Source organism: Ceratocystis lukuohia (genome assembly GCF_044167205.1).
Source record: "Ceratocystis lukuohia strain C4212 chromosome Unknown Supercontig1_pilon, whole genome shotgun sequence".
In the NCBI taxonomy this organism is placed as follows: Eukaryota; Fungi; Ascomycota; class Sordariomycetes; order Microascales; family Ceratocystidaceae; genus Ceratocystis; species Ceratocystis lukuohia.
In genome coordinates, this window is record NW_027263520.1 from 2,864,426 (window position 1) to 2,885,063 (window position 20,638).

Sequence of the window (20,638 nt, forward strand, 5' to 3'; positions counted from 1 at the left end):
GCTATTCCTCTTCCTGCTGTCATTGCGTCTGGGAGCTCGCCTCGCATTTAATCGGCTGCTGCGACCTTCACCTGCCATTGCTTAATTTCATGGCGAACATTGCAGTACCGTAGTTGAGTGTCCAACAGCAATACTCTCCGCAGGACAAACTCCCCCCGTCAGCCAGCGAACAAACTATCCTCTCGTTTGTTGGTTAACCATTTGTCGCTGAGGCCGTGATTTCTGTTTTTTTTTTTTTCTTATTTGTTCGCCAGACTCTCCACGCTCGTTGCTCTCAATACGCTGGCGCAGACGTTACTCACACAGGGGACCGCTTTCAACGCAACTTTCACCGACTTTCTACGTTCGTCGTATCGCAAACTCTAGCACTTTCCCCATTTTCGACTAGTCGCTTGAAATACCTTTCTTTTGCCCCTGGTTCCAGAGGCCAAATTTGTGCGCTTTTTTAAGTTTATCTCCACGACTCACTCACGCTTCATAATGACAACCACGGCCGACTTGACCCACCGTGGGATGTCAAACTCCCATGCGCCAAACACGCTCCCTCTCGAAGACCGCTTCGAAATCTTGAAGGACATCGGCGATGGTAGCTTTGGTACAGTTGTCCTCGCTAGAATAAGGACAGCTGGGGCTAACATCGCTCGGCGAGGCAGTGTGGTAAGTTTCTGAACCTGCCCTCTTGGCAGTCTGCGTGACAGCATCACTAACTCTAATTCCCGTGCAGGTCGCCATCAAGACTATGAAGAAGACATTCGATTCCTTCGCCCCATGTCTAGAGCTACGTGAAGTGGTCTTCCTCAAGACCCTGCCTGTGCATAGCCATCTGGTTCCCGCTCTGGATATTTTCCTGGACCCTTTCACAAAGAAGCTTCACATCTGCATGGAGTACATGGAAGGCAACCTCTACCAGCTCATGAAGTCCCGTGACCACAAATGCCTGGACAATGCTACCGTCAAGAGCATTCTCTACCAGATCATGCTTGGTCTGGAGCACATCCATGCGCACAACTTCTTCCATCGCGACATTAAGCCAGAAAACATCTTGGTATCCACCTCAACAAGCGATATGAGCTCTCTTAGACGCTACTCATCTCTTGTTGCCACTCCTTCCAGCCACCCCACCTACGCTGTCAAGATTGCCGATTTTGGCCTTGCTAGAGAGACCCACTCAAAGCTCCCTTACACAACCTACGTATCAACGCGTTGGTACAGAGCGCCTGAAGTGCTCCTCCGCGCGGGCGAGTACTCCGCCCCCGTTGACATTTGGGCCGTGGGTGCCATGGCTGTTGAGGTTGCTACCCTGAAGCCCCTTTTCCCCGGCGGCAACGAAGTTGACCAGGTATGGAGGGTTTGCGAAATTATGGGCAGCCCTGGAAACTGGTACAACAAGGCCGGTGCACGGGTTGGTGGCGGCGAATGGAAAGAGGGCATTAGACTGGCTAACAAGCTTGGCTTCTCCTTCCCGAAAATGGCGCCTCATGCCATGGAGACAATTCTCCAGGCCCCCCAGTGGCCGGCGTCGCTCAGTCACTTTGTCACATGGTGTTTGATGTGGGATCCCAAGACACGCCCTACATCCACGCAGGCCATTGCCCATGATTACTTCGTCGATGCCGTCGACCCTCTCAGACCCAGATCCTCCGCCTCTAGAATCCTGGGGCGCAAGCAATCTGACATCAGCCATCGCGGCTCAAAAGACGTTGGTTCCATGCTTGCTGGCCACACTTCCAACCCTGCCCTCACATCCAAGCCGTCCTGGTTCCGCAAGTCTCTCATCGGGCGTTCTGAGAGCAACCCTGACCACTCTGCCGTCTCACACAGTTCTCCAGGCAAGGATGCCCCAAGACCATCGCCAGTCAGTGTAGTGGTCGGCGGGCCTGCTGTCAGTGAGGTTCCAGCAGCGGCTGCTAAGAAAGCCGCAAATGCCGCCAAGAGGGCAACCTGGGCCAATGGCTCAACCGCCCCCATAAACATTCTGCCTTCCATCAAGCCGATATCTCCCATCTCAGATGCCGTCAATGCACAGGCAAATAAGGACGAACGGAACAAAAAGATTGCGCGTCAACTCTCTGTTAATTCGAGCACCAACAACTATAACGACAAAAACAGCGTGACATCTCCTGTAAGTGGACAAAAGGAAAGCTTCTTCTCACACCTGCGTAAGCGTGCAAGAAGACTATCAGGGCGTCATATGACGCCTGCTTCGCCGAGTTACGATGACATTGAGGCTCAGGCGGGATGCAGTCCCTGGGCTGTCAACAGCAACCGCAACTCTATGATCATCGACTCTGCCATTGCACCCAAGTCTGATAACCATGACGGCGCCGCCAAGCCATCGCACCCCGCACATGCCCATCCTGTTCCTTACCATGCTGCGCCCCCGCCTCCAGCCCATCAAAACGCAAGCAACCTTAAGCGACATCACTCACTTCCCAAGGCACAGCAGCCCAAGTCAGTGGACAATCTGCTCGGCGCCGCACGGAATACCGGTTCTCTTGGTAGCCGGACGACGCGGCGGTCGAAAATAGTGGCGCCTGGTGGCCGACAATACGACACGCCTGATGAAGAGGACGAGCTCCTTGACGAGGTCCTCTCATCGACGCAAAATGTTATGCAACATTTGGACAAAGACAGCAATGCACACACTTCTAGTAAGCCTCTGCGGCAATCAGCCAGCACAATGGCTATCTCCAACCCCTATCCAACCCCATCCCCTTCCGCCAGCGGCAACATTGCGCTCTTTGCCGATCAGACATCGCTGGCACCCAAGCCGCTTGATATCAAGAAGCCACTGGATACGCAGCTCAAGTGGCCCACGCCCCCTTACGAGGAAAGCGAGTGGGCCGCTTCAGCATCGGCCAGCATCTGGGCCGCGAGCAACCGGTTTTAGAGCTTGGATGCGCGCGTTTCTCTCATGGGGAGGTTTTGCATTCTCCCTTTCTGTTTTGCCTTTTCATATTTTCTTGCGTGATTCTTGATTTAAGCGTGTAGCCGTAGCTCCGCTACCTACAAGACTCTGTTGTCTCTTTCATTTGTCTTTGCTTACTTATGGCGGCCGGCTCTTTCTTTTCTTCTTTGCTTTGTCGCTCTGTTGGTGTCACTTGCTGTTTTGTCGTCTAGGGCTCAAGTTGCCTATATTCTCTTTTCTCTTCGTCCGTTGATATTTCACACATCCTCCTTTTTCTTTCTTCTTCCCTTCCTTCCACTATTTGTCCTTTCTGCTTTATATTGTTTGTTGGGTTCTTGGGGAAAACCAAATTTGGCGTTTTGAGAATCTTTTTTTTGTTCTTTTGTCACTTATTAGTTCAACCTGTGTTTCGTATCCATTCACAGCTTGAAGGTCTATTTTTTTCTTCTTTTTTATTTTCTTTTTACTCGCTACTTATTTGCTTCCTTTTTGAGTTTTCTTTCCATCTACGATGCTTGTTGTTCTTCCATCTTCGTCTCCTCTTGCACTTTATTTACCTATGAGATTGACAGCTGAATTTGGTTGCTTCTCATCTGTGGCTTAACATTCAAAAACTTTTGTATCTCTTGGTCTAGCTTGTTAGGCAATGCTGGCAAGGCGGCCCGTCTATATTGGTCTCTCTACTGCAGCACTCTCTGCCTTTTATTCTTTTTTATATCCATGCTGCAAATCATTTATGTCTTGTTTACCTTCACCTTCTTCCGTTGGTCCTCTTTCAACTTGCCCAGCTTTGATCTTGTAGTCAGAGTGTCATATTAGAGCATCTATGTATGGGCGGCACTATCGAGAGACATTTTGTAAACCTTTATACATTCTTGGCCTTTACGCTTCACTAGCTGCTTGTTTTCCTATCTCGCCTTTCCTGTCTTTCTTAACCATTGCCTTTCCGTCTTCTACTATATCTTCTCGTTGTAATGCTTCTCAACTTCTCCTATATCTATTTAATTACTCTAGTTTTACTATTAACGGGCTAGTTGGCTGGCCCCTACCATAACTTTACATGTACTTTGGAATGATATCTATTCTATATTAAGACCTGCGCAGTGTCGCCCCCCATTTTTTGCCCTTGAAGCCGACTACCTAAGATGGCACCATCTATATATTCATTCTATTATCTTGGGGTTTTTTTTTCTCATTTGTAGTTCAATCACCCCTGTGAGTGGTTCTACATGAGACCAACAAGTACCATGTTTCCTAATCCTAACGTGCCCACTGGAGTACAGATATCCGTAACTCAAAGTCACAAGTCACACCACTCGATTATGCTCATGTATGACAGCGTGATCATGCCTCCGCCCATCCTCATACATGACGACATTCTAGTGTAACTCACCCGGCGGCCCATACACGCACGCCTCAGCACGGAATCTCTTTCTCAACCGTGTATGCCTCGCCATCTACGCCATCCACCGCGCGAGCACCCATCCGGCAAATTGCAATGGCCTCAACAGGGACGTGGCTTGCCCACCTAAACCCGCCAAAGGATTCCACAGCCTGTCGCGCGTCCAGCGAAATCCGCTTCGACCTGTTGCGTTGCGATCCATGCCCACGGCTCTGGCCCGGCATATACACCGTGTTGACCACGGTTGCATGTAGCCGTAGCTCGGGCTGACTCCCCAGCGCCATCAGCCCCGCATCGACAAAGGCTTGCCGTATCTTGAGGCAGAAAAGCTGCAGTACACCGTGAGGATCTGTAGGCTGCGCGTATAACACGGACGTAGAGGTGACGGCGTGCATGGGCTTCAAGTCTGTGAGCGAAACGACCAGTGGCGGAGGCGAGCCGTCCCCCTCGGCCACAGGAGTTGGTGAGCCGTGAAGTTCTGCGTGTGCGGCGGCCAGTAGCGCCCGGGGCCGTAGACCTGAGAGCACTTCACACGCGTGGCCGAGTGTGTTCGCATCTGTCTTGAGATCCATGACGCCTAGAGTCAGGTGGAGAGTGCCCAGTGGGCGAATGGCATCGAGTGGAACACCGAGGGCTGGGGTTGCAGTGACATGCTGGCGGAAGGTGTCGAGGCTGCGCTGGAGCTGTGGCCGGGACGTAGGGGTTACAAGCGGAATGCATAGGAAATGGGTTGGCCGGAGTCGCGGGGGCGCTGCGCGATGTGCCATGTTTGTGCTGAATAGAACGGTAGAGTATTCAGCTTGCCAGGGGTCGGCTTGAGCTTTGTGCCACTTGAAGCTAGAGCTGAGTTGAGTTTTAGGCTATCGAGGCAGGTTAGGGTTAATATATAAAAACCTGGGCCTTAACCCGGATGATGTTTAATGTGGAGCCTTGAGCACAAATCCAGCAGAAGGGTAAAGGTATGGGGCCCCAGCTTGCGCTGGCCAATCATAGAGCATGCCTAGTCTTTTATCACGTCACTTGGCAAGTGAGCATATGGAGGGTGGAGGGAAGAGTTTTTGGGGCACATATCCACGATAACCCATGGATCCAGACACAAGAAGCCTCCATTTGCATGAACACCGACACCTTGACGTGTGCATGAATTGACATATGACCTCTATAAGTTTCCTTGTAAAGCTTGAACTTCAGCTAACACCAACTTCGACTAACATGCCGGCACACACACACGCCCCCACCCCTCTGTCCAAGTTCAAGCAGCACAGGAGAGGACAAAAAAGGAATGGAAGAAAGATATGCCCGTTCCAAGAAATTGTGCAACTTGGCGTGGCTGGTTGATCGCTGCTTCCTTTTGTTTTCTTTCTGCTTAGGATCTCTTGAGAAGAAGAAGAAAAAAAAAAGGAATAATACAAGCCTACCGAGAGCAGAAAAAAAAGCCAAAAAAGAATCCAGAGAACCCAAAAAGGGCCTGTCAGACACGGAACTAGATGCTAGGCTTCATCAAGTTCACCCGCTATTTCCGTTTGATTGCTCCCAAGTGCAAACGCCCTTCCCGCTGTCGAGTTTGACAGCTCTTTTTTTTCTAAGAAAAGAGTGAGCTTAGCTACACGCATGTTGCCTCGAAGTAGAGTACTGGGTGCAGGGTGTATCCTGCCATCTGTTTTGCACACTCCGCATGCCTTTAATCGAGCTCTCTCTTTACCCATCTGCCTCTTCGTTTTTCTCGCCGTCCCTCTCTCTCTCTTTTCCCCTCCCCCTCCTCTGCCAAAAAACCCATACACCTAACCCAAAACTTTCAGGCATTTCTACGCAGGCGAGCAATCCCGACAGGACAGCCCCAACCAGGATTTTCTGCTGCTCCTTCATCCTTCCTCCATCCTATCCAGGACTTGTTCGGAGCTCATTCAGTGCGAAAGCTGAGCCAAACAAACCCCACCTTATCATGCAGGAATGGGTATCTTTGTTTTGTTTGGGCTGATATTTTCTCTCATTTTCTTCCTTACTTTTTCCTTACCGGTGTTCTCGAGGGAGGGGGGCGTCAAGAAACAAGGAGGGGAAGAGAAGAGAAGGGGGGAAGGAAGGAGGGAATCCAGCTTGCTTTGAGATTACTAGGCAAGCTTGGGTCTTCGACAGCGTATAGAAACCCGGTGGCAGGATAATGCGCCTTACTTGGGCCTGCCGGACTTCTCGCAACTGCATATCCGGAGTAGACCTGGTCCTTGTCGGACAAGTATCTGGTGCTTTATGGGTATGTACCTAGGCTTTTGTGGATAAAGAAGCTCAGTAAACTTGAATTTTGCCTTCTATAGTATCAATGATATCCCCTGGTTCCCGTACCCTTTGGGAAGAGAAAAGAATGGGGGGGTACTCGTCTGGCGTGCGTGATTTCAAAACTTGAGTTGCGTTGCGTTGCGTTTGTTTGTTTGTTTGTTTGTGTATGTATGTACGCTTGATCATCTTGAGGATATACACTGTAGTGGTAGTCATCAGGCATAATAGAAACGAGTGAGCTACTGAAGCTCGGATATTTTGGTTTGGTTGTTCTTCTGTTCTCCTCCCACAAAGCCAAGAAAAAAAATAAAAAAAAAGGAAAAGAAATCTTCATAAAAATTGCAAAAGAAAACCGATAAAGCCATAAAACAACCTAAAAACGAAAATCCCAAGATAAAAATCGATTGAAAACCCCGTAACGCACAAATCGTGTTGTGTGTCGTCTAGATCATATAAAAAACGAAACCAAGATTGAGAGCAAGCCACAAGGGTACCATTTTTTTATGCGCCGTAATCATGAAATGGATGGGTATAAAGGACTGAATGGACAGTCGAAATGTTTAACGATACCAGCAGCCACTGGAAAAGAAAAGAAGCGGTCAAAGCAGGGAGACAAAAAGAGGCATGCATATGGCACACATAGCAAAGGTAGACGGAGAGGAACAGAGGGTGGAATGCAGAAATCGGGCGAGTGAGGAGTGGATGGCAGCGGTGTTATTTTTTTTTCCCTTCGGATAGCTGCAATGTGGAAAATGGTCCAAGAAGAGGGCTTTGAAGTCAAGATACCAAAGTTGGCATATTGGGAGCAAAGCGCGGGAATTCAGGTAACGAATCGAGTCGAACTTCGGATATGACGCAACGTTTGATTGGGTTGGCGTTTCTTGGCCTCAATTTAGGATCTGCAAATTAGAGATCAAGCTTAGCTGAAATGGCCAGAGGAAACGGGAAGTCGCCTGAGAAGACAGCGGGAAGATGAGTAAAAATGCCAATGATTGGTTTACGGTTTGCTCTCTGCCTTGTCTCCCTTTTCATGGGCTTCCTTTTCGTTGACGTCTTCTTCTTCTTCTTCTTCTTCGTCGCTCTCGTCCTCGTCCTCATCTGCATCCTCGTCGTCTTCATCGTCGGTCTCGTACTCGTCTTCATCATCATCCTTCTCTTCAGCCCCTTGCTGGGGAGATGATGCGCCACCCTGGGAGATTGCAGGTAGACTGAGCCCCTCGAAACCATCGTAAAAGTCCCGGAGCTTGGCCTCCGCAGCTTCAAAGTCGGTAATGAGTGCCTCAAGGGTCTTGCTGATCATTTCTAGAGCTTGGGGAGGCTCTAGAGTGTTCTCCTCCATATCCTGCAACTTGCCAAACTGTTGTATTTTTTGGCAGTGCACTTGAACATTGGCAAGCCCTAAAGCAGCTGAAGAGCCCTTGAGATAGTGGCCAAGGTTGGAAAGTTCGGTTAGATCATGCTTTTTACTATGTGTGTTACATATGTGTTAGTCCCGAAACGCTGATGGGTGAATAGGCCTAGACGCAAGCCTTTAGCTACCGATAATGTACTACTACTCACAGCGCGATTCTAATGTTGGTAAACGTGTCGCGAGCCTGGCTCAAGTAATCGACAACAAGCTCTCGGCTGAATGAGCGGTCGTGAGTGCTCTCATCCATTTCCAAGATTTGAGAAAAGATCATGGCGTCAAAACCGTCGCCGAGGTCGACAATAACGGGCTCTTCGATTGGCTATTGGATGTGGATTGTTAGTTGCGATACAACCACTGTTGTAAGATAGATAGGCTGTATTTGACGCTTACTGAAGACATGATGTGCTGTTTGTAGATGTAATGCTAAAGTTGATTTGAGATATGGGAGGACGGGGCAGGTCGACGGTAACCAGCAAGAAAGTGTACTGATTAAATAGCACAAGGCAAGCGCACAATAGAATATTAGGAGCTTCTTTTTGGAGTTTTCAGGATATTGCCCAATATCACACACAGATGACAACTGAGAAAGAGAGAGAGAGAGAGCAAGGAGAAAAAAGAAGATGCAAGGGGACAATTCGGGACGTAGAGGTGTGCGAAGGTTGGGGGAGAGAAAGGCTATCGGGAGGGATGTAAACTTCGAATCGGACGGATGTAAAAAACAAGGAATAGATCGGGTGAGAGTCGGAGTAGTGGCGAGGAAATGAAGTAGAGCTAAAGGATGGCTGAAGTCGAACGCTGAGCTGATGGTTAGATCAAGCAAGGTATAGCGGGACAGAACTAGATCTCCGCAGTGGACTGTAAGAACGAGAGAAAGAAAAGAAAGGATAGAGTACGAAATATCAAAACCAAGACGGAGGACAAAGAGATAGAGTCTATAGACGATCAGGTTAGAATAGAAGAGGGGACGACTGTAATAAGAAGTTATGAATAGGATTTGGCTGAGGAGAAAAGATGCGAAATAAGATCAGTAATTAGAAAGAAGGGAAAAAATGAAGAAATAATCTGGAGGGACAGAAAAGTGTGCGTTGGACTAAGAAAAAGATGATAGAGTCGGGGGATTGGCAGTAGAAGTAGTTCCTGCAAGACAACTAGGCCGAGCCAAGTGAAAATAAGAGCCAAACAGCGTTAAGATCAAATCAAAGAATTCGAATTCTTTTTTCTGGTTGCCCTTGTGTTGCTATGTTTTATTTGCAGGGCCGTTTAATTGGGCACGGATAGAATGGTAGTGGATCTATGACGCGGGGCAGAAATTCTCATGCAGCTAAGATGTGGGTTGTTTTTATTCGGTGTTTTTCTTGGGCGTATATGGTACTGTGTGTTTGTGTGTTTGTGTGTGTGTGTGTGTGTGTGTGTGTGTGTGTGTGTGTGTGTGTGTGTGTGTGTGTGTGTGTGTGTGTGTGTGTGTGTGTATATGTGTATGTGTATGTGTCGTTTGTTCGTGCTTTGGTGTGTTTTATGGGAGTGTCTAGAGCTTGTTCGCAACTTGGTCTTGGGCTTGGGCAGGGTCTAGACTTCTTTTTTTTTTTTAGGTTGACTAACAGGAGTGAGTGGTGAACGAAAAGACTGACAGGCAAAAAAATTGGGACAACAAAAGTGAGCTAGAAGGGGGGGGGGGTACAGTGAAAAGGTAACACCATGATGAGGATGCAGGAAGGGTGCATGTGCAGGAGGAGGACAGGGGGCGCGAGGAAAAGAAGACGGGACTTGTTCTTAGAGGGAGGGGTGGCTAGATACAGCAAGGGTAGCAAGACAGCTACTGGAGACTAGAGAGAGATATGGCAAAAAGAGGTAGATAGGTAGGCGGCAAAGGCCTTGGAGGACTTGATGAAAGGAGGGGCTGAAAACTGATTGATGCGATTGGGGCTTTGATAGGACGCCGCCCGGCTGAACACAGTCAGGGAAGGAGTGAACACTAACCAGATAAATAGAGACTTGATTTTTTTTTTTTAGAATAGAAGACTGGAAATTGGCAGGTGTTGATTTTAATGCCGGCAAATGGACTTGGGGCAGCGCGTGCTGGAGGTATGTATGTCAGGGCCAAGGACGAAAGACGAAGGCTGATAGAAAAGAAGGACGATGATGGGTCAGGAAGAAAGAGAGAAATAGAGGGAAAAAAAAAAAGGGGGGGGGCGGTTTGAAAAGAGAAAAAGTGCACGAACGAGAAGGTGAAATATCCCAACGCCAAAATGGAAGGAAGCTAGAGCAGAAAGGAAAGTCTAAAAGTCGCAGCTACTCCAAGTTTGGGAGTTGTGAGCAAGCGAGCAGTGACGAGTCAAGTGAGTGCCAGAACCAGAACCCGAATAGAGGTGACTGGCAGCAGTTGCGTACGTCAGTTTAGAAGTCCAAGGAAGTAACTAAAAAGAGAAACAATCCCCCAAGGCCGATGCGAAACAACGAGAAGAGAGCATACAATTTCCTCGTGCTTCTTCGTATCGCTCTACTTTGGTTCTCAAGGCGAAGGAAGTAGAAGGTGGGGGAGAGAGGGGTTAATGTATTCTTTCTATGACTCGCCAAATCATCGTGGAGAGACCTTTTCCTTTTGCCGAAGCAAGGTCAAGTATGTAACTACGGAAGACAAAATTACTCGACACTATCAGCCGGCAACTAACTACAATAAAATGGCAGTATTTTAGAGGTCAAAGTCCAATCCAAGAAAGAAATAGGGGAATTGCGGCTCGTAGCCGGCGGAAAAACTATATAAAACAACCCATAGATGGACGGACAAAGACCTCTGCATCATTAGGAATGGGAGGGGGACGGAATGCAGAATGCACTTGCTTGTTTCATCGTTCTCTCCCATGTACGTGCTTTCTTCCGATGGGCTGTGTGGTTGTGAGGGTTGCTATGAGGACAAATACCTATCTATCTATATTCGACAATACTAATGGATGGCGGCTTGCATGTACACATGTACATACGCTACGCTACGCTACGCACGTAAACCTTACAAGGACGCACCTGCACACATGGTATTGGTGCTCGATAAGAGCATGGTAATTACTCTCTGTTCTAGATTAAACATCTATGGGGTCCTTCCATGCCCAATCAAGATATCGACTCTTAAAAGTGGAGATATTTATACGACATCTCACCTTGGCGGAAGCCTCCTCTACAAAAAGCTTGTCTCATTTGGAATGTGTAGTAGAAGGCACGGAGATTAGATCATCTCATGAGGGCTCGGGATATGCCCTTGTTCTAGAAATAGATACAAGGATGTCATTAGCGTTTGTGCGTGGACAGACGTCCATACAACTACCTGTTTACATACAACGCTATCATCCGCCATACTATGTAATGTGGACCGTGGCCTTCGCCTGTTTTATCCGAGCTGATTTTACTTTGAGCCTCCGACATGCTGAGAGCCTTCCTCTTCTTAAGGGTAGCCGGCAGAATTGGTCTTGTCTGGGCCGCAATAGCCTGGCGCTACGACTTGCTCATTGCAAGATATATCACAGGCAAGGGCACATAGATTGGTACATGCTTACTTATGTATTATACTGTGAACTGTACGGTTTGAGAGGTAGGTTACATCATATCATGGTCCTTCAGAAAAGGGAACGAATGAATGGATGAATCCAGGCCTAGAACAAACCTCAGAGTGAACAACAGGCAAAAAAAGGCTTTTGAATACTACAATGTTGGCCTATGTCCTAGACTTGGAAGTCTCTCCTTCGTCTCATTTTCTATGAGCTTATTTATGTCTTGTACTTTTAGATTAAATGTACCTATTTTATCTCGGTGTTTTTACGCTGAAGTCTTTCACAGCTGGTCCCCTTCACAAGACTTGGAAAAAAAACCAAACTCTATCCCCTGGCTTTGGGGCTCCGATGATGTAATAGGCCTTCGTCCACATGACCCAGACGGCCCTCTTTTTTTAGCTGTCATTAATTAACGATATGCCGCCTATCAATGGAGAAGACTTCTTTTTATGGGAACATTTGGCCGGGTCTTCGGGATTTGCATTGACAATAAAACGCAGGGAGAAGAGAACAAAGAACAACGAAGAGGTTCTCCTTTCGCCACCATTGGGTCAATTCGAGTTCGTATGCCTTGCGTGGTTTCTCTGGAGAAAGGCTAGCATGAGCCACAAAATGCTTATTCCCCATGTTTACGGCATGGGACAACTTCTTTTCTTCCTATTCTTAGAACAACCGACCGCACCCTTGCTGCTTGTATTTTACTTGTGTTTATTTGTCCGGCCGGTACTTGCTTTTATTATAGTTTCTGCTCATCAAGCAGAGACGTAATTGCACCAAGCGTCATCTTCTCTTCTTACTTATCATTGGGCTAGTTTTATTGTCCACCTCTTCATGTCTTAGCAACACCGACCATCCTTGCTTGCTATTGGTGCTGTCATCACTTCGGGACGGGTGACTTTTTTAACAGGGCAACTTGGTGCTATCGAGCCGTATCTTAGAGGTTGCTTCTCTCGGCACGCGGCTTAAGCTTGGGCATGCTTATTTATTTCGCATTCATACTTGAATCGCACTGGGTTAACTTACATGTCTGATTTAAATTATGCCGCAGATATTAAGCATTTAATCCCCCTCGACAAAAGCGGTGAACAAGCATGAATATAGGAGAGTTGTGATAATAGCACTGTAAAAGACCGGGAGGCGTGTGTGGAGATTTACGTGCTAGTAGTACATGTATGTGTCCATACATATCCGTATAATGCCATTGCTTGGTTTGCACAATGCCTGTATGGCTTGTATTTGCTGCCTCACTTTCGGTTACTGATTCTCTCTCTGTCTTGGTGCGGTGCAGCTTTTCTGCTTGGCAGCCTACATACAGTGTACAACACAGCACCTTCATCGAGATTGTGCGACTCGTACTACAAGACCTTGCAAGAGACAAACCCTACCGTGGTTTTATTCTGCAAGTCGCCATCAACTCACCGGTGACAGCCCAGATATCAAGCGCAAACTTGAGCCCTGTTTTTATGGCATTGTTGTTTGCGGCCGTTGCTCTCCTTTTCGTCATCTTTGTATATAACATGCTGCTCAACCTTCCATCTGCAATTATACTGCGTGGAATCTGTACTTGACCAACTGTAGCTTCCGGCGGATCTCATCGATCTGGCTGCAGGTCTCGAAACAGAGACCAGTTTTTTTTCGTCCTGCAAACTGGGCGTACAGCATGCAACAGTAGCAGTCAATCGAAGCGGCTATCCACATGACACAAGCAAATGTGATTGCGTTTTGCTGCCTAAGAAGGCATCGAAGCTGCTAGGTGCTCTTTTCTTGATTTTTTTTTTCTCCGTCGGTCTGTCCTCGCTTGATGTCGCTCTGTCGCGGCTTGCGCCTCCGCGATTTCAACGAAAATTTTGCACATGGATGCACTCCACACTTTGCCATCGTCATCGTGCTTCTGCTGCGACTCTGAAGAAAACCTCCAGATCAGCTGATCGCCCTTTAAAAGCAAGAGTAAAAAGTCGAGGGAAAGGATGCTGCCGCTAGGGGATTATGCTGTAGTTAGGTAGTACACCCGTGTTCTGCGGTTTCTATTGTCGACCAATAAGGTTTTAGCATGTGATATTATTGGCTATATTATACCTGCGATGTCTTAGAGAGGGTAATTACTAGATCACAGTTTATCCGGGGAATAACCTCAAACAAACAAGAGCCTAGAGAAAAATAGCGAGAAAGCCTCTCCGTTTGCCATCTCTCTCCCTCCTCCTCTTTCCCGCTTTGCCTCTTTCCCTCTTTCCCTCTTTCCCTCTTTCCCTCTTTCCCTCTTTCCCTCTTTCCCTCTTTCCCTCTTTCCCTCTGACTCTCTGTTATCTCTGCCTTTTACGCCAATTGGCCTTTGCTCTATCTCGCTAAATTGCATTAGTTCCTTCCTGTTTCCTGTTGAGCAACTTTGCAGTTACATTTTCAGAAGACCGCAAATTCTTCACTAACTGCAGATTATAATTAATACGTACATCATACTACATACGCTGCTCTCCGCCCAGCGCATGGAATGGAAAGATAACAAATCTGTTATTGCCTCCTATAGCAGCAAACCGCTACTACCGGTACTGACGCCAATGCCAAAGCCGCACCAACGATAGCGGGACTGGGTGCTGCAGCTGCTGCAGCAGTTGCCGTATATGAAGGACCACGAAGCGATGTGTTTGCAATATTAGCGGCTGTGTTACACCATCACGTCTCATCGTGGTACCTGCCACACCATTATATGGTTACAAGTGACATACATGGTACATATATACGTTCAATGTGGTCTTTTCTCTAAGACCTGAGAGCTGTCTTCGTGATAAGTGCCTTTCTTGCTAGTTGATAGCAGGACTGATATCATCGCTTGGCTTTGTCTATCGTCCCACAGGACTCCATAAACAATGCGTGTTACAATACCCAAGCATATAGCGAGTGCGTGCTCCTGTACATGCGTGTGTGTCTAACAGGCAGACAACCCCGTCCCCCCCCCCCCAAAAAAAAACATTACATAGTAAAACCCAGCCAGCCATCCCTTCATACAGACCCAATGAATGGGGCCGGGCCCTTGGACCCCAGCCAGCTACGTCATACCGCTTTGTACTTGGTGACCCCTGACACGCACTGGCATTCGCATAACAAGCACGCTTGCTTTATTAGAAACAGGGATCATGTTCACCCAGACAGCATGAAGCAAGTCTTCCAGCCGAAACCCCTAGAAAGAAAGGAAAAAAAATCAGAGCTAGAAAAGGTGGGAAAGGGAGAAGGGGAAGACAGACAAGGCAGAAGACGTAATCGGTAAAGTTGTAGCTCAAGGGTGCTGACTTGACTCAATTTAGCACACTCTTATTCTTGTTCCTCACCGCCCATTTGCTTCGAACAAGGCTCTAGGACAAACTAGACTACGCAGAAGAGTCACTATAATGTGATGTAATGTATATTACCGTGTTCTTATCTACTGCCCCTTATCCCCCCTCATCCCGTCCTATCGAAAGCCCTTGGAGCGGTGGTGTAAGCCAAATATCGGGGCCGCTAGTTTGTAGCCCAAAAGAACAATACTTATCTAGGCAAATGCACTGCACCGTAGCTATTGTTCTGCAAACAAAGCGACGGGGCTGAGGAGAAGACAAAAGATCCCATAGTGTCATCTCATGGGAAGTCGTAGAAAGCTAGCAAAGGGCTTCCTGGTAGCATTTGATAGGAGCGGCATCGTATTCATGTCCGATTCCGTCTTCATTGTTTGCCCCTTTGGCGAACAGCTGGCACTGCTTTGTCCCTATACGCTTATGACCAGCCTCATACTCTCCCCTTATTCTGGCCAAGCAAGGAAGAGAAGCAAGAGAGGGGGAAAGCAAAGCGGAAAAAAAGACTAAAGGAGACCAAAGAGAGAGCAAGCCAACGCCTATCTCTATGTTCAATGCCCTATCTCGGCATCTATGACCACACCCAAGGAGCACATGACATCCGCCTCACATCCATGACTGAAGCAATTGCATCTATCCAAATCCACAGCACCAATGAGTGCTGGCAGATGGCGCACACCATGCCAAGCATCCGCTCTTACTATTTCTCTCCTGCCTCGCTCTTCTCGCCCCTTTTAGCCATATCCTCTGCAGCTACCCGCCATTCTCTGCCCGGTCTCGTCTGGCCGGCGCATCCACGCTCAAAATAAGGGTGGAGAGAGAAACACTCGCCTGTGGTCTTGCAAGCAGCCAAGACCTCGACGGGTGGGGGTTGAGGGGAAAGAGAGAACAAGCAAGAGAGATTGGGCGGCAAGCATAAATCGGAAACATGGAGACGGGAAGGTGGAAGCTCTATGGCCTGATACTAAACAAACCCAGAGATACAGCAGCCTATGTACGGCCTGTTGTTTCATTATCACAAGCCTGGTCCTGTTAGTAGATGGCTGCATGTCTTGAAGATAGTCTAGCCAATATTGGTGACATAAAATCATAGTGGTCACATTAATTCAAGCTATGTCATTGTCCTGCTAGAAATATAGCCGAGTTCCAGCCAGCAGCTTGTATGACTCTTTGATCAGACCAGGCATGATAAGCCTAAGGGGAGAGAGATCACGGGGGAATGACCAGCCTGGAGTACCAGACAAAAAAGGAATATTCTAATCAGACTAGCCACGCTTTGTCTTCTCTCCATGCAGTCAGAATGCAACCAGAGAGTCGTGAGGAGTATGAGGAGATAAAAAGGCAAGGGGGGGATTTCGACCGTAGGCTAGGTTCAAGGTCAGGCTGGTGGTAGACATTTGTGTTTATGTATGTGTGATTTGTATGCTTGGTAATTGGAAGAGTGACGAGAGGAAGGGGTTGCGAGCATGGGTTAGGCCTGTTAAACTACCGACCCCATGGCTTTCTGATATAATAGTGGAGAGAAGGTGAGGGGGAGGGAAGAAAGCAGGCTGGGATAGAGAGAGCAAGGGGAGCTTCGGACCTTGGCCGCAGCTATTTCAGAGCTTGGACGAAGCTTGTGTTCCTCCACAGAAGTCACTGTTGAGTTCTTCCAGGGTCTTATCATACTGGGTACATAGGTATCTACTACCACAGCAGCTATACCACCTATCCAAACAATACCCTTATACGTTCTCTTTCTAGTGCATGCCAAACATTAGGGGCGAGCAAGCGGCAAGTATCAGGTATCATGCCGCTTTTCTCAGTCTCAAATTCTTAGTCATTATATTTACAAGTGTGGGGTGAAGGGCGGATAAGAGCCCACGATGAGTGGAACGGTGGGGGTTGCGGAGGCATGTGTTTGTTTATGTGTACTTACACCCAGCAGCAAGCGAATCACATTTTGAGCAAACACCAACATACAGTATCTAGGCTCTATCTCTGCATACACGCGTGACATGTGACGTCCTTTGTATGTCTGTGTTGGTACACATGCGCACATACATGCGGGCGTGCAAATAGCTAGCTGTATATAGTCATGCAAGGCCACTTCAGTACAGGAGGGCTCGCAGCCTACCTCTCATTCCTCCCTTACCCCCCTCGTTATGCGCACCCTACTCTAACTGTTTGCCTAGCCCATGCTTGAGGCTGACTTCCTGTTCGTTCTCCTATCCAATAAGACAGGAGAACAACCAAAACATCCCATGGATCAAGGCCTGACTAACCACTGCAGCACAGGCGGAAGAAGAGCGGGCCGGGGAGTCTGCTCCGGGCAATCCTTCTACTTCTATGTGTCTGCTGTTCTCACTTGATAAGACACCATGACCTTGCTCGAGAATGCATACTCCACACCAAAAGAGGAAGGGGGGGGGGGGGGGGGAGAAGGAAGCAAGAAGCGGAGGGGATGGAACGAGGATGCATGGAGGAGAAAGTCCAAGGACAAGCCAACCGATCAACCAACCATCCAGCCCTCTCACACACCATCGTCCTATCCATCTGACCCTTATTTGGCCCTACCTCTTCTCGCTACATCCAGACACCCATTTATGTACCTAGATTCTCTGCAATTTCTTTCCTTGCTAGAAGCAGGAGACTTGCAAATATGTTCACCTAGACATCCACCCCACTATAGCTAGGTTCGGTGGCTTAGGCAGTAGCAAATCGACGCTAAGTATCATGTTGATGTGATATACAGCACAAACAAGCCAACACACACTATTTACTATTAGAAGGTACCATGCCAACTACCGTGGCTTGAGCCCCCCTTTTAGTATCAAAGCCTACTTGCTTAAGGGAAAGAAATACCAAAGCCTATCAAGTGGTGGAGTGTAAGTATAGATACTTAGATGTACTTGTACACTTTCTTGTCTTGTGCGTCTGGAGCACAAACCCCTTGCCCAAGGACTTACATGATAAGTGTCTACTATCACGCGTCTAGCCAGGCGTCCAGCTGTTGCAAAAGTGCGAGTCATCCTGGCAATTGATCTTCCATCGATTTTACTGGTGTGTCCGTATACACTCTCTTTGATGCTGTGTATTATAGGGTCTGCTATATAGCATAGCGCACTAGTACTGAAAAATAGAAACGAGGCCCGGGTATGAACATGAGGACAATACAGTGCGAGCCAAATGTCTCAAGGTACAAGGCCTTCTTAACCCTCAACAGAGGACCTAACCTGAAGGTACTGTAACATGCAATGGACACGCATATACACCCATAAACACACAGCTCCATCAAAGGAAGAGAAAAAGAGAAGAAAAAAAGAAGAAAAAAAGCTAGTGGGTTTCCTCAAAGCCGTTCACTTACAGAATGACCTTGGAAACCACACTAAGCAGCCATGCTGCATCGCTCCAGCCGCCCTCGTCAGTCTTGGGTGGCTCAACACGCTCCTCTGGAGCATTCGATACGCCTTCAAAATGCCTCTGGAAAACCCTGCGCCGGTCAGGGTTGAACAGCCTATCCTCCTCAAGATCCTCCTCACATTCCTCTAGGTCGGCTCCGCCCTCAGCACTCAAGTTCCAACCCATCAACATGTTTATCCACGAGGACTGTGTTACACCCTCCCGGATAAGCCTACGCACAGCCGCTTCTTCGTCCTGTGGATTGGGCTGCAAGCCCTGGATTTGATGAGACACTTCCTCCGCCTCTAGTCGGTCGTCAAGTGCCACAAAGTCTGGCCCCATCATTGACTCAAGCATCAGCCGATCCTTGGTCTTGATAACCGCTACCTCGGGTTCTGTTTGGGTGGATGTCAAGCCTGCAAAGCTCACACGACTCTGGTTGCGACTGTGGTGGCGTGAACCATGCCGAGAAGTACTTGGCGACGCCATGGCTGAGGCCGGATAGCTGCCCCTTTTTAGGCTAGCCCTAGTCTCAGTTATGCGCTCGTTCTCAGCATGGGATCGTTGGTAGCCCGCAATTTTTCCGTCGTTATCGCCCTCGTTGCCGTCGTAAAAGTGGCTGCCACTACGTAGGCTAGCAAAGCTAGTCGACGAGTCTCGAGACACAAGCCATGATTGGCCTTTGAATTCGCGAGCTGAGTTGGCCATGACAGCGCCAGCGCGCGGGAGCCAATCACTATCCTGGCGCTCAAGGGGCGGTGGGCGTTTCGAATTAAGGCGAGGATTTTGGCTAGACGACGAGGGTTGCCTGTGTGTAGAAAAATTGGCATGCGATTTACTCTTAGCCATAAGAGCGGGACGTCTGGGTGTAATAGGCGTCAGCCCACTGTTGTTTCCATTTCCCTGGATACCATGAGATGGTGATACCGGGGCCGAGAAGTGTACGTGATTTTGGGAGCCGAAGGCACTGTTCCGGCTATTAGTCGTAGGTGTCGGTGTTTGGTAGAAAGGAAATCCCTCTGCTTCAGCATTAGCCTCGGCACTAGGGGCTATATCTATCGGGGTCATCCGAGAGGTTACTGGAGCCATGCTAGTAAAGTTCAGATTGTTTAATGAACGGTTCTTGCGGGCGTGTTTGTTGTATGCCTCGTCCATGGTGAGAAGCGGCAGGTGTTTGGTTGGTGAAAAGGGCAAAAGGCTCGAAGAAATACGATAGCGATATACAAATAGAAGCTGAAAAAGGGAGTGAAGAATTGACGTTCGTGAGGGGGAATAAAAAAAAGCACCCCAATTTAGGTGGTGAATCAACGCAGCTTCATATGTGCGAGTCAAGGTATAGACAAGGCTATATGATGCTTGAGATCAATCAGATGATAGAATGGGCGAAGTCTAGAAGCGAGAAGAAGCCATAAAGTGGGAAGACTGGAAAATCTTGGCTGTTATATGTTGCTAGTGTTACGCTTTTTTTCGTCTCATCAGCTGAGGTCGGCAAAATATCGACACATACTAGTTCAAGGGGCAAAGGAAAGGAAAAAAAGGAAAGAGCGAATGGGCCAAAAAGCAGTGTTGTTTGTTGGTTGGTTAGTCCTTTGTTGGGGGAAAGAGCGAGAAGTAGGTTGTGTAAGTTCCTGCCATAAGCTGCAAGCAAGATAGTGACTGACTAGTTAGTTACTTTAGGGTTTGCAAGATCAAGGATTCCGGATTTCCTTCTAGTCTAGCCTGAGGACTTTTGCCCTCTGATCAAGCCATTTTCGCTTTGCTATGGAAAAGATTTTCTACCCGATTCATGCGAGCCATGGCACCCGTTTTTATGATGTAATAGACAGGAATGAACAGGGAAAATACAGTGTATAGGTGAAGACAGCTGCTGGTGTATAGTATGTATATGTTTATGTGTGTATTAACCTTGTTGGCCGTCAAGCTCTTGCCCTTACCATTGAAACAGTTTCTCTCCTTGCCCCTTTATTTGACTTTTCATTTCTGTTGAGAATTGGAGTTTGAAGATTCCATGTTGGAGAAGCTAAGGGAAAGTACAAACAAAAAGCTCCAGAGCAAAAAAGTCTAGGCCATACGCGGCCAGACAGCAACAAGAGAGGGGTTATTGCTTCCTTGTCTGTGCAACCCTATTGTAAAGGTGATAACCCTAGGTATTCGTGGCCAGTCGTCAATTTCTTACTCAGCCGTGCGGTACAGCGCGTGCTGTGAATGCCGATCTCACACATGCACATTTACTCGATGTAATATCATCCTAAAGATTCTATCGCTAGCTTGATACCGATGCTTATTCTAGTTCTCAGGCTTGCACTTCGCGCCTTAACTCTTTAGCCAATTTCAAGTGCAACAAGCTTTCTAAGCAGTCATGGTGGGGCACTCCCCACTTCTTTTTTTCCATGAGCAGCGCGACTA

At 48.0% G+C, this 20,638-nt stretch overlaps 4 protein-coding genes across 4 annotated transcripts; 1 reads left to right on the forward strand and 3 right to left on the reverse strand.

The window, feature by feature from the left end:
* Window positions 1-480: 480 nt before the first annotated feature.
* HOO65_010720 (Meiosis induction protein kinase IME2/SME1) lies at window positions 481-2,890 on the forward strand (the record flags this gene model as incomplete). The annotated part of the gene is made up of 2 exons (XM_071005493.1): window positions 481-657; window positions 725-2,890. 2 exons carry the CDS (start codon window positions 481-483, stop codon window positions 2,888-2,890), a joined length of 2,343 nt encoding a protein of 780 aa, XP_070862542.1.
* Window positions 2,891-4,324: 1,434 nt separating this feature from the next.
* On the reverse strand, window positions 4,325-5,077 carry HOO65_010721 (uncharacterized protein; the record flags this gene model as incomplete). Its single annotated transcript, XM_070999784.1, has 1 exon — window positions 4,325-5,077. One exon carries the CDS (start codon window positions 5,075-5,077, stop codon window positions 4,325-4,327), a length of 753 nt encoding a protein of 250 aa, XP_070862543.1.
* Window positions 5,078-7,578: 2,501 nt separating this feature from the next.
* HOO65_010722 (Multistep phosphorelay regulator 1) lies at window positions 7,579-8,391 on the reverse strand (the record flags this gene model as incomplete). The annotated part of the gene is made up of 3 exons (XM_071006116.1): window positions 7,579-8,047; window positions 8,142-8,311; window positions 8,383-8,391. 3 exons carry the CDS (start codon window positions 8,389-8,391, stop codon window positions 7,579-7,581), a joined length of 648 nt encoding a protein of 215 aa, XP_070862544.1.
* A 9,802-nt stretch (window positions 8,392-18,193) lies between these two features.
* On the reverse strand, window positions 18,194-19,387 carry HOO65_010723 (DUF3984 domain protein; the record flags this gene model as incomplete). Its single annotated transcript, XM_070999785.1, has 1 exon — window positions 18,194-19,387. The coding sequence occupies one exon, from the start codon at window positions 19,385-19,387 to the stop codon at window positions 18,194-18,196; it is 1,194 nt and encodes a 397-aa protein (XP_070862545.1).
* Between the last annotated feature and the right edge of the window lie 1,251 nt (window positions 19,388-20,638).